This window comes from Herpailurus yagouaroundi, unplaced genomic scaffold (genome assembly GCF_014898765.1).
Source record: "Herpailurus yagouaroundi ecotype Mexico unplaced genomic scaffold, PumYag 29, whole genome shotgun sequence".
Taxonomy (NCBI): domain Eukaryota; kingdom Metazoa; phylum Chordata; class Mammalia; order Carnivora; family Felidae; genus Herpailurus; species Herpailurus yagouaroundi.
The window spans coordinates 42,814,827-42,827,897 of record NW_024412377.1 but is presented as its reverse complement, the minus strand read 5'-3'; the positions used below and the strand labels follow the sequence as shown (position 1 = coordinate 42,827,897).

At 51.5% G+C, this 13,071-nt stretch overlaps 1 protein-coding gene across 2 annotated transcripts in view; it reads right to left on the bottom strand.

Moving 5' to 3' along the window:
* Positions 1–4,577, bottom strand: part of TCOF1 (treacle ribosome biogenesis factor 1) — a 38,580-nt gene extending 34,003 nt beyond the window's left edge. For both annotated transcript variants that reach the window (XM_040497732.1, XM_040497741.1), the window contains exons 1-2: positions 4,416–4,577; positions 2,002–2,057 (exon numbers count right to left, since the gene is read on the bottom strand). In XM_040497732.1, coding sequence (XP_040353666.1) covers positions 2,002–2,057; positions 4,416–4,523 — 164 coding nt within the window. In that variant the 5' untranslated portion in view covers positions 4,524–4,577. The remainder of the gene's footprint in view (positions 1–2,001; positions 2,058–4,415) is intronic.
* Between the last annotated feature and the right edge of the window lie 8,494 nt (positions 4,578–13,071).

The window sequence follows — 13,071 nt, the reverse complement described above, 5'->3', positions numbered from 1 at the left end:
TTTATTTTATTTTATTTTATTTTATTTTATTTTATTTTATTTTATTTACTTATGTTTTTAAATAGGCTTCAAGTCCAGCGCAAAACCCAACACTAGGCTTGAACTCACGACCTTTGAACTTCAGAATCAAGACCTGAGATGAGATCCAAAGTCAGATGCCTGACTGACTGAGCCACCCAGATGTCCCCTGACTTACTATTATTATATTTTACAGATAAAGATGAACATACAGACTCAAGGAAGCCAAGTCTGCCCAAGCTCACACAGCTAGTTGTTGGGTTTGAACTTTGCTGGGAACCATCAGGTGAGGCCACCTCTGGTGGGTGTGAGGTCCTCGTTCTTGTTAGTACCCCTCACCCACAGAAGGGGCCAGTGACAAGGAAGGGCTCACTGAGGCATTTCTCTAAGGAAGGAAGTGCTGTCATACCCAGACACCTGGGCAAGTTGGAGGCAGTGATGGAGCGGAAGTGCAGGGTGGGCCCTATGCTCTGACCTTACCTTAGCAACAGAGGAAAGCCAAGAACTGAGAGCTGACAGGACTTTCAAAGACCTTAGCTCTCCATTGGAAGCTGCGATCTCTTCCACACCATTCTTGCCTTTCCTTACACACCTCTGATGATAGGGAACCATAGCCTATCTCATTTCTGGACAGCTCTGATGACCAAGTGCTTCTATTCAGAAATTGAAACCTGTCTCCCTAAAACGGTACATATGGGTCCTACTTCAGCCTCTCAGAGCCCCAGAGAACGCCCCACTCCCTTTGTCCTCAAAGATGTGCAGACACATCACCTGCCCCTTTGCTCTTTTCCACCCTGGACAATTCAGTATTTTCCGATCATTCCCCATGGGGCATGAATGCAGGCCCTTCACTTCCCTGGTTGACTGTGGGTCAGGCCACTTTGTGGAGACAATGATTATCCCCTCCCTCCCTCCCAAACCATTCCTTTGTTGATATGCCCTTGGATTATCACCCCTTCCTTCTTTCTGCACGTTTCTGACATTTCGCACTCAACAGGTCCTTGAAATCTTTCCCTCCAATTGCATTCGCTTCCCAGCTCCACACTCAGGCCCACCTTCCATGCAGGTGCACAAGCCAGGCACCTGGGAGTCAACGAGACTGCCCATCTAGACCATCCCCAGCTCCCAGTCTCACCCCCTAATATTCCTGGAATCGGCTGACTGTCTACCCCATTATTCCTGTCTAAGCGCCACAAGCTGTTGCCTGGATGATGGTGTCCACACCCCGACTAGCCAAGCTGTCCTGCAGTGACCTCACTGCTCTCTACTCCCCCCTTTCGGGGCTCCCGCTGCTCTTGGGGCAAAGACACAGCTCCTCACCACAGACGTTCAGATCCGGAGTGAGGTGGGCCCCACCAACTGCCCGGCCTTACCCGTCCTGTGGCTGCAGCTATAGGCTTCGGCACCCACAGTTCTCAATGCCAGGTGAACTCCTGCCTCATGAGACCTACTACTCCCTGGTTTACTCCCCGCTCCCCGCAGCTCTCAAATCAAAGGTCACCACAGGGAAACCTTCCTTAAACCCCTAAATGAGGCTAGGCTAACCTGGTTTTGGCACCAAGTCCTCTTCATAAGCTTTACCATCATTTTAATTTTACATTTCTTTCTTTCATTCGTTGAGACATGCCTACCTCCCTGACTCCAATATCAGCTCCAGGAAAGAAGGAACCATGTCTGTCTCACTCATGACAGTGTCTCCATACTTAGGGCAGGACCCAGCATTTAGGAGGTAGGTACTCAATACGTGTTTGTTGACTGGATGAGTAACAAGTGGCCGAGAAGCTCTGGTCCTTAAGAGCACTGATTACGGCTCCCAACATCCTTTCTCCCTATCGGGCACCCCCGTGTGCGACCTGGCTTCCTGGGGGCCAGTGTCCACACTGGGCTATGGAGGCAGACTGCAGACCAGATTAGCATCCTAGCTTATTTCAAGCTGACAGCTTGGCTGTCCCTACTCCACTCTTGAGGCCCCGTCGGACTTACTGTTGCCAGTGAGTATAGATGTCCAGAAGGGTTACAGGCTGAGCCAGGAAACTTTTCTGCAGAGAAGTAAAGAGAAAGCAGCAATTAACCCCCCGGCACAATAAGGGTCCTCTTTGGGGCCAACTCTCCACAGCCTCATGGGAGACTTTTTGCTCAGGGAAATATGTCTGCTTGGCCCCGTCAGTGCCGCTCAAACCTTCCAGAGACAAGCAGGGCAAGTCCTTCCAGCCAAGACCTTTTAAGACAACACATTAGTGAGGGGTACCTTTGAGAACCTGGAGTTGGAATGTGCCAGGCTAGCATTATCCAGCTCCCTGACACCCACCACGCTCAGAGGCCACAAGACGGGGCTTTTTCTACCCCTGATCTTTCTAAAGTCTTTTAAAGGTCAGGTGGGTCAATCGTCCCAGGGCAGTACGAACCACAGCCCAGACATCCAAGGCGTCCAGGTGGCATGACCGCAGTCCACTCATCTGCTGGGAAGAGACTAAACCAAACGGGGCCAGTCCCTTGACAGACGCAGAGGGAAGCGGGTGGAATCCAGCCCTTTGGGGCCGAGGCCAGATGGCCCACTCTGCAAATGTCAAGAACCGAGGGTGTCAAGCGCCCCAGGGAGGTTGAGTAAAGCAACGTAAGGTGACAGTAGTGTCAGGGACGCGGGCAGAGTGGCCAAGAGGGTACATCTGGAGTCAGGCAGAGCTCCTGTGTTAACTGGCTGAGCTCATCTCTTCACCTCTTCACACTTCAGGCTCCTTCTTTCTAACACAGGGATAAGAGCAGCACCCAGGGTGCTGTCGGGCCTGAACAAGATATTCTAGTCAGTGCCCAGCACATGAGCTGATAACAGACTCCAATAGTCCGTTTTACCCTGCTCTGCCCCAGGCACTCTGGCCTCCTCACTGTCCCTCAAATGTGTCAGGCCACCGGCTCCATCCGGGCTTGCTATTCTGTCTAGAATGCTCTCTCCTGCTAACCACACAGCTCACTCCCTCACTTCCTTCAGGTCTCTGCCCAAATGTCACCTTCTCAGTGGGGCTTCCTGATCACCCTATTTATAACTGAACCCTGACATTCCTTATCCTCCTTGCCTGCCTTATTTTTATGGCTCATATGATCACCTGACACACGGTATCTTTAGTTTTTTTTGTTTTTGTTTTTAAAGATTTGTCATCTGTCTGCCCCTGCTGTGATGTAAGCTCCATGAGGACAGGATACTTTTGCCTCGGCAAATGCCCCAATGAAGACGGGTTATGTTTCTTGCCCAAGGCAGTCAAGGTCCGGAGAGGGTTGGGAAAAGCTTGGATCATGTCTTAGGGCCCATCACCCTTTAGACTATGCAGATCCTGGGAGCAAGCATCACGACCAGAGCCTACACCACAGCCAGAGGGCTGACTAATCAGGTCAATATCCACCTTACCGATTTAAAACTCTCCAGTGGCTTACCACTGCTCTTCAGATGAAGACCAGACTACCGTGGGGCTCCAGCCAGCCCCCCCCCCCCCCCGTCACCCTGTACTCCACCCTTCAGCCACGATGGAATTTCCAGAGGCCAGTACAAATGCAACGAGTTTCCTCCCACCACAGGGCATGTGCCCCTCTGCCTGAATATCCACCTCTCTTCTCTCAGGTCTCAAATCAACATCCATTTCCTCAGGAAAGCTGTCCTGGGTGTCCCTGACCCAGGCAACTAACTTGCCATCCCTGTCTTATCGCCCTACGCCTCTCATTCTTGGCACTTAATGTGTTAAGTGTACAGTTACTTTTGCGATTCTTTATGTCTACCTCCCCTACTGGATTTAGACCGTAAACTCTAGTAGGGCCGGGGGACTGTGCTCAACACTCTTATCATCAGCACCCTGAGCGCTAGTTCAGGAGTTGCTGAAAAGAATGAATGAAGTGTGCAATGACTCCACCACAAGCTCGAATCCCAAAGCTGCCCGACTCCATACGGGAGGGATAAGGGCCCGAGCTTCAGCTCAACTTAGGGGCCACAAGCCCCTTCGCCTCGGTTCCCTCTTTCGCCTCCTCACCCTCCCCTGGGGGATGGTCGCAATCCACCCCTCAGGCTCTCAGCAACCTTCCCGGCCCGCGGAGCCACGTGGCCAGAGACTTCGGAAACTTTAAACCGCCGCTACCAGGAAGGGGTGGAGGTAAGGGGCGCGGGAATTACAAAGCCCTCCGCGTCGGATCTCCCATCCCGGCCCGCCCACTACACAGCTCGGGAAACTGAGGCCCAGAGCGACAGGGAGCCGAAGTGTGCAGAGGCTGCGGCTCCTTCGGTACCCCTGGTCGCTTCCCGGGCCACCGCAGAGTCCGGCTCTGGGCGCACGCCAGGCCGCCACGGGAGGGGGCGCAGGCAGCACCTCTCTCCAGATCTAGCACGCGGCCCTCGCACACGGCCCGCGCACGCTCACCTGGCCACTCTGCTCCTTCACTTCCCGCGCCGCGCGCACGTAGCCCGCCTGTAGCAGATGCTGGTAGATCAGGGGAAGAAGCTCCCGCCGCTTCCTGGCCTCAGCCATGCCGGCAAACCCCTGCCAGTCGGCTCACCTGCACGCCCCCCTGAGTCCCCGCCCGCCACTTCCCTCGTGCCCTTAGACCTCGCGCGGCCCACTTCCGGCTCCTCGTTCGCCCTGGCCGCGAGGCGCGCCGGGAAGTGTAGTCTTATCTCCTGGAGTGGCCGGCCCCGCCCTAAGCGGGTGAAAGGGGCGGAGGCTTGGAGGGTTACGAGGCCTCCCATTGGCGGGAGGAGGGCGTGTTGAGACCTAGACCCTCCTCCCAGCCTTGAGATGAATGATTCCCCCTTACCTCGTCCAGACTCGTTCACTGCAGGCATTTGTCTTCCATGTTAGCTCTGACGGGTGCGATAGGGTCTTACCCATCTCTGAACATCTTAAATCTGCATCTCTCTCTGGTCCCGAACTTCTAGTTACCCACTCTTATTCATTTCACAGATTTTTTTTTAGGGCCCATGACTACTTATAATTATTCATTCACTGCATAAACCGTTTTTGAGCACCATACCTTAGGCTAGTGTTCACCTAGAATGGAGGGATAAAAAGATGACTAAGAAATGGTGACTGCCCTCAAAGCTCAAAAGGAGGAGAGTCGGTAACCAAGCAACTATGGTTCAATGCCTTGAGCGCATTGTCAGGGATAGGCACAGCCTATGGACGCAGGGAAGAGGGGCACCTAACCCCAAAGAGATATCTAGCTTGAGGCTTAAAGATGCAATAGGAATTTCTGATTCTGCAGAAGACAGGACTGGCATTCCAGGTAGAGGGCAGTGCCTGTATACAGACAGGAGAAACCACCCGGTATAGGCTGGGAAGCCCAAACATAGAACCCAGTCTGTGCTGGTGGGCTGTAGTTGTGGGAAAGAGGGAAGAGTAAGGACACAGGAGGATGGGGGAAGAAATAGGCCCTACAGCACCCTCTCCTGCCCAGCAGAGCCTGCACTTTGTTCCAAGGGTGATAGAGAATCTCCGGTTTTACGTAGGAGGGTGACTTGGGTTTGTGTTTTTAAAAGATTGCTGTCATCAAAATGCAGAGATGGATGCGTGGAGAACAAAAACTAGATGTAAGGTTGTTGTACTTGTTGAGGAGAGGTTGGCAGGGAGAGGATGAAGTAGGCTGGGGAATATTTGCATCAGTTCTTTTTAACTTCATGAACCCATTGAGAAACTGGAGACGGCATGAACCACCTAGACTTTGCTGTAGAGAATTAAAAATATTTCCCCCCCCTTTTTTTTTTTTCAGAGGGGCAGAAGGAGAGAGAGAGAATCCTAAACAGACTCCATACTCAGCACAGAGCCCGATGCAGGGCTCGATCCACGACCCAGGGATCATGACCTGAGCTGAAATCAAGTCTGATGCTCAACGGACTGAGCCACCCAGGCACCCTGCTGTAGAAAATTTTGAATGTGTACAGATGTAACATTTTCCTTCCAGTTTTAGGATGCACATAAACACATAACTGAACCTCCTAGGGTTACTGCTGCTCTGGGAAGAACCAGGGCCAGGGCTAGGTGACTGAATGCAGTGAGTGAGAAAGGGGGAGGAGACGAGTCTGCATTCAGCCATTTACCAAACAATATTTATTGAGCACCTACTATGGGGGATGAAGTAATCTTCGCCCCAACAGAGCTTAGAGTCTAAAGCGGGAGACACGCTGGAGACACGCTGAACAAACAGTCATACAGACACATTGTTACAAACAGCGAGGCCATGCAGATAGGAAAAGGATAGAGTTTTCTTACAGAACAGGAAACACAGGGCAGGAGTCACAGGGCTAGGGTTCAGATTCTGGCTTTGCTTCTTGTTCACTAGGGAACCTTGGATAAGTTACATAACTTCTCTGTGCCTCAGCTTCTTCATCTGTAAAATAGAGATAATTATACTTTCTACATCATAGGGTTGTCACGAGGAGTAACTGCCTTCTAAACAGAAATGCTCAGAAGGGCTCCGAACAATAGTGCTGTGCTTCTATGTATGTTAACCATTGTTGTGAGAGCATTTAACAGGAAGGAGGGGTTAGGGAAGGACTCCCTGAGGAAGTGCTATTTGTGAGGAAATATGAACTATGTATAGGTGAGGATGGGAGGGGAAGACTCCTAGGAAGAGGGAAGAACCAGTGCAAAGGGCCTGAGGCAGAAGGTGCAGCTTAGAGAAGAGGCGAGAACGGCCCTTGGTAGCAGGGTGTAGAGGAACAGGGGGATTGGGGAATATGGAAGGTGGGCAGAGGCAGGTTCCACATTAAGGATCTTTCTTTTCATCTTAAGTATGATAGGAAGCCACTTGACAGTGTAGGTCCAAGAAGGACAGGATGATTTTTCATTTTAATGTGACCTGTGTGAATTCCCAGTGGAGGGTGCAGCAGGGTGTGTATGTGTACATGCTGGAAGCCAAGTGAGGGGTAGGAGCATAGGCAGGCATCCAGAGAGAATATAATGGGGCGATGCCGGTGGCAGTGAAGGTGGAGTGTGGCGGAAGATTCCAGAGTCATCAGGAAGTAAAATTGTCATCGAGCTGTGTTGGAATGGAGAGAGAGTGTCAGGATGGACTCTGAGGTTTCTGTGCAGCCTGGCAGGCAGCTACTTTCCCTGCGAAAGAGAGACCGCTGGGAGAGGACTGGGGTGGGGGCAGAGCGAGGAGGGGAGGGTGGTGAGGGGGACATGAAAAGCACAAGTTCCACTTTAGCCACGTGGAGCTTGCAATGCTTTTGAGACGTCGAGTCCAGGTGTTGAGTAGGCACTTGGAAGCCTGGGTTTGGACTCCCGTGAAGACGGGGAACTGTCAGTAGAGAGATGCTCATCGTGGCTGTGGATGAGGGCCGATTGCCCAGGGAGCAGAACAGGGGCAGAGGAGAGAAGGGGGACCCGGGATGGAGCTCAGAGGCGAACCCACAGGTTAGGGCTGCACAAAGGAGGTTGTGTCTGCAAAGACTGAGAAGGAGTGAACAGACAGGAGAAAACCCAGGACCGTGGGTGTAGGGAAGGAAGGCAAGGACAGAGCTTCAGGAAAGTGGGGCGAGCCCATGGGGAATGCTCTAAGAAGTCAGATGGGGTGAGGAGAGAGCCAGGAGCGTTGGGTTAATGACAGGTATGGCGATTGTTGATGGCTTTCGGGAGTTCCACTTCTGTGGTGTGATGGGGAAAGTCAGGTGGCAGTGGTCTGATGACTGAAGGAGGGATGAGGGAGGTTGTGGGTCTTTTGGAAAGTTTCTGAGTGAAACGGACGAGAGAGACAGTGTGACAGGGTCAGTGTGTGCGTGTTGGGGGAGGTGTGTTCTAAGGCGCAAGAGAGCTGGGTTTGTTTAAAGGCAGATCAAGGGGAGAGAGTTTAATTAGGGGTGTAGGGAATAGGGGAGAAAATCAGTGAGTGATGTTCACGGGCATGTGCGAGGGATCAGGCACGTGGGTGGAGGGGTTGGTCTCAGAGAGGGGGAGGGATGACTTCTCTAAAACCAAAAGAAGGAACAAAGAGAGGACGGGTGCAGATGTAGATGTAGGTTTGTAGTGGGATGTTAAGGGAGATTTCATCTTGAGCTTCTATTTTTTCTGCAAAGTGGGAGGCAAGGTCCTCTGCTGAGAGCGAGGAAGAGGTGGTGAAGAGTCTGGAGGAAGGAGGAGAATGAGCATTCTGAGTTGAGAAGCAAACTTGCCCACAAAATCCCCAGTGTTGACAACCCAGTTGAGGCTGGCGATCGTTAATTTGTGTGTGTCCTGTCCCATCCCACTGAGTGACATCCCCCTTCATAGCTCTCCCACCCAGGTGCAGGCCGGGGGGGAAAGTGCTTAGTGGGGTTTATCCGGAGGCCTCGGGTTTTGCCAGATGGGTGGGGGAAAGGGGCACAGAGGTCTAAAGTGTTGGCAAGAGAGGTGCCCAACCTCTGGGCTCTGGGCAGGGAGGGAAGTGGAGACAGACAGAGTCAGTTTGCAGGGAGAGAGGGGAAGCCTTTGTGGACTGGGCGACCCTGAGGCTGATAACCAGCAGCCTGAGCTGGGAGATGGTTGATGACTCAAACTGATGGCAATGCCCGGGTGCCTGACGGGGTGGCTGAATGGGCCACCGACTGAGCTAGTCAACAGGCTGATGAACATACAAATCTTTGGGAAAAACCAAAGATGTTTTTCACCGCTCCAAGAACTAATTTTCACTCCCTTGTGGTATCATCACCCCCGTTGAGAATGAACACCTTTGTAGGATATAAATTCCCTGAAGGCAGATTTGGGGTTGTCTTGCTGGCTGTGTTATCCCAACACCTGTCAACAAATATTGGCAAACGCAAGGGTGGTTAGAGCATATAGCCTATCTCCTGAAGAAGAAAGAGGGCAGATCAGGCAGGACACACACTGTGAGTACAGGCCTGGAAGAAGAAATGGGGAAGCTTCTAGAAGGCAATGTAAAGGGAACGGGATGATGACTCTTGGGCTGACGTTGGGAAAAATGAAGAACTGATATTAAATTAAAAACAAAACCAAAACCAGGATGGTCTAATACCTTCTGTCTGGCAACAGGTTGTTTGATTTTGTTTTGTTCCTAATAAAATTCATTTCAGACACTTATGCTTTGTCCTCAGCTCCTGGGAGGCTTCCTCTTCTGTGGACAATTTTTTTTTTTATTATTTTCTTGATTTTCTGAATGATACCCTTCACTGAATTGCCTCAGCGCCCAAGCACAAAATTAAAACATTAAACTGATAAAATATAACATGGCAACAATTAAGACAGCAGCAAACAAAACAGTACATTAAAAAAAAAAAAATTAGCCTCAGAGCATTTTTTTTTTTTTTACCAGTTAGAAAAAGATGTCTTTGTTAGTGGTAGAAACCAGAAGCTTCCAGACCACTCGACGATGAGTGCCTCTCGGGTAAGCAGCATGCCTTAGTCACCTTGAATTCTCAAGCAGGGCACAGTGAGGGCACTCAGGAAATGAGTGAAGGAAGGACTGTCAGCGGAGCGGAAAGAAGTTAAGCAGGTGGGACGTGATATTTTTCTTTTCCCAGCAGGATGGCTCCTGCACAGAGTTGGAAGGTAGCATCATGTAGGGTGGTGGCTACTGAGCCAGGAGTCAGGAAACTGCCTTTTTGGCCAGGCTCTGCTGTGTGAACTTGGGCCAGTCTCTTGCCCTCTCTGATCCTCAACAATTGTTTTGGTTGAAGAGGTTAGACAAAGGCCCTTCTGGCATTGGAACTCTCAAGAGAGGAGCCCATCTGGGAAGACTGCCTTTGCCCCCTGGGCCCAAAGATGGCCCCTTCATTCACCGTAACAATGGGTTAGCCTTGGGCCGAATCACTTGGGCCGGGAGGTTTCCCATAGCCTCCTTCCCTCTCCCTGGATGACAATTTCTTGCTTTCTTTCTTTCTTTTTTTTTTTTTTCTAATTTTTTTTTCAACGTTTATTTATTTTTGGGACAGAGAGAGACAGAGCATGAACAGGGAAGGGGCAGAGAGAGAGGGAGACACAGAGTCGGAAACAGGCTCCAGGCTCTGAGCCATCAGCCCAGAGCCCGACGCGGGGCTCGAACTCACGGACCGTGAGATCGTGACCTGGCTGAAGTCGGACGCTCAACCGACTGCGCCACCCAGGCGCCCCTCTTGCTTTCTTTCTTTTTTCTTCAGCCTCATCGGAGATTTTAACGGTTTACAAAAGGTTTAAAAGTGATTACTGAAATCTTAAGTCAAACAATTCAGGGATGTATAAAGACCAAGTTAGTCCTTCCCTCCATCTCATCCACTCCCAGCCCACTTGCCCTGCCCCTCCAGAACCTCCCCTAATGGGCTGGTAACCTCAGGGGCCTGCGGTCAAGTCCCTTCACCTCCTCCGTTCCCTCAGACCAACGCAGACAGACACCCTGCATAGGGTTTTAATCCTCCCTTCCCGTTTGCGCGTTTTCATCACTCTTCTCTTTCTTGCTGCAACTCACGCTTTTCCCTTAGTGATATATCAGAGCCATTTCTCCAGATGCTGGGGTCTGCCACAGCCTTTTGAGTAAGAGTGGCAGCTCCCGAACCATGAGCCGGCTCTGTGCTGTGGGGAGCACTTCCTGGCTTAGCCCTCAGGGCACCCTATGGAGCAGGTAACTGGTTCCCTGCCCTGTTTACAGAGGAGGAAAGTGAGGCTCAGCGAGTTATGGCCCAGGCCGTGAAGCTGGTGAGTGCGGGGCAGGGCTTGGATGGACAGCGGCTACAGGGTCTACAGGGTCGGGGGACTCCTGACGGACAGAGGGGGGAGATAGCATGCATGGCCTAGGTTATTCACTTCCCATTTTCTGGCTAACACGACAGCACCGCTCTAACACCCTGGTTAATACGTCCTTACAGACTGGAGCTTTAATTTTTGTAGAATGGGATGAAAGTAGGCCAGAGGGGATGCTCTGGTTTATTTTAATAGCTAAAGCCGGATTAACTGCCAAAAGGGTGGAGCCATTCACAACCTCATCGGCATAATTTCTGATTTACGTGGTTCTATTTCTCAGAGCTGGAAGAGAGTCTTTGGAGAACATGGAGCCTGGCTTTCTCCTCTCACGGGTAAGGAAACAGGCCCAGAGGCAGGAATTAACCTGGTGAGGTCCCAGTGGGGTAGAGGCCGAGGCAGGCCCTACCCCACTTCCCTGGACCACTGCCACATGTCCCTTGCCTTCCAGCTGTATCTGCCCCGCTCCCCCCTCCGCTGTCCATTCTCCACACTGCATTCGGCATCGCATCTCTCCCCTGCTTATCAAACCTCCTCTGGGTGGACCGCTGACCAGGAAAATAAATCACAGCTGCCTGATAGGCGTTCAAGCTCATCCCTGTCTGGTCATTCTTCAAAGCCAAGTGCAAACACCACCTCTTTAACGGTGACTTCCCTGATTGCCTCAGCGTGTCACCTCAGCACAGTCAACTCTGCCTTGCAAGGAGGGGGCCTCGCTTGGCCGCGTGGTCCAGGAGGAGCCACATTGCAGAAGGACCCACCAGGAGAGGGCAGTGTACAACCAAAGAAAGGTCTCCCTAAAGGTCAAGGTCACTAGGGTAACTGAGGCCCACCACAAGCCCTTTGGTGTCCGTGCTTCATCTCCAGTGTAGACGCCTGTGGGAATATGAGGTTCACCCCACTGGCGTGACCGTTGGCAAGCTGCCCCTCTCCTCATGCCTCAGTTTGCATCTCTGTAAATCGAGAGGGCTGGACCAGCTCCGGGTTTCTGAAAGTGCGGTGACGCACAAAGTGACTTCGGGAGATAAATGGACATTTTAAAATGGAAATCATTATGTATTTATTTTAATGTGTATTAGACAAAAAATAACTAGCACATCAAACCTGTTATTTCACAGATATTATTGCTTAGAATGGGGCTAAAGTAGGCATTCAGGTAAAAAAAAAACAGTGAGTCAATGTAAAAGAAAGTAGCAATTAAATAATAGTACAGGTGGTAAGACGGCAGTGAATGCTTTTGATCTGAAAAAGATTGGTCTGCCTCTGACATTCCAGAATTCTGTGATTTGGGGTGATTCCTGCCCTTGCCAATGGTGGGGGCAGGGAGGAAGGCACTGCCTCCAGGGGCTGGGGCACCAGGCCTGGGAGTGGAGGGGCAGGAATTCAGCAGATGGGTCCTGTCCCCCCCCACCGGACCCTCCTCCACCTGCGGAGGGGTGCGAGTGCCTGCCCCTCCTCCCCGCCTTCTTTCTCAGCTTCCCTGCGGTTACTAAGGAGTGGGAGGCTGAGAGGGGCCGCATTCTGGAAGCTCATCTGCTCCCTCATTCTCACCCAGCACCCTGCTTGGCATCAACTATTCAGGGTGATGATTAACAAGGATGCAGGAAGGCACTGGGGATGGGGAGAGAAAATAAGGCGATGTGGACAGCGTTTTCTCACATATGTGAGTGCCCAACCTGGAATGACCGGCTGATTCCCAAACTTGCCCGGGCATTGGAATCACCTGGCAATTCAGCAGAAACACAGTTCCAGGGCCCCACCGCAGGCAGTTCTGATTACGGGGCCACTACAATCGGATGTCATTCTAATGCTTCTAGGTTTGGAACCATCACGTTAGAGCACACCTTTCACTCAGCGCACCTGAGTAGAGACACGGAGGCGGAGAGAGGTTTATCCCTTACCCAGAGTCACCCAGAGTCACCCAGCAAATCAATAGCAGATGTCCTGACACCCAGCTCAGTACTTCTCACTGAGCATCCCTTGTTGAGCCTAGTCCGTGGTTAGCAGAGAGAACGCCACTGACAAATGTGGTGGGATTTCTTTGAGCCTCCTTTGCGTCTGGGCTTCTCAAGGACTTTCCACAGAAAAGAACATGCTGTGTGAAAGCCATCTGCTTTAAAGACTGGAGGGGTGGTGAGGGGCGGAGGGGGTGGTAACAGAGGGGGTGGCTGGGAGATTCAGCCTCCTCTCTGCAGTTGCCAGCCTGCACAACCACACGGGATCCTCAAGGAACAGAATTAGGAGCAGTGGCTAACAGTGATCAGTGACCCGGGAGACAACTGACCTTGGAGCCGTTGTCTTAAAAAAATTAAACATTCAACGTATGAAAACTATAGGGAAAAGTACACATAGCTCCCATGTTCCCAGGACCTAG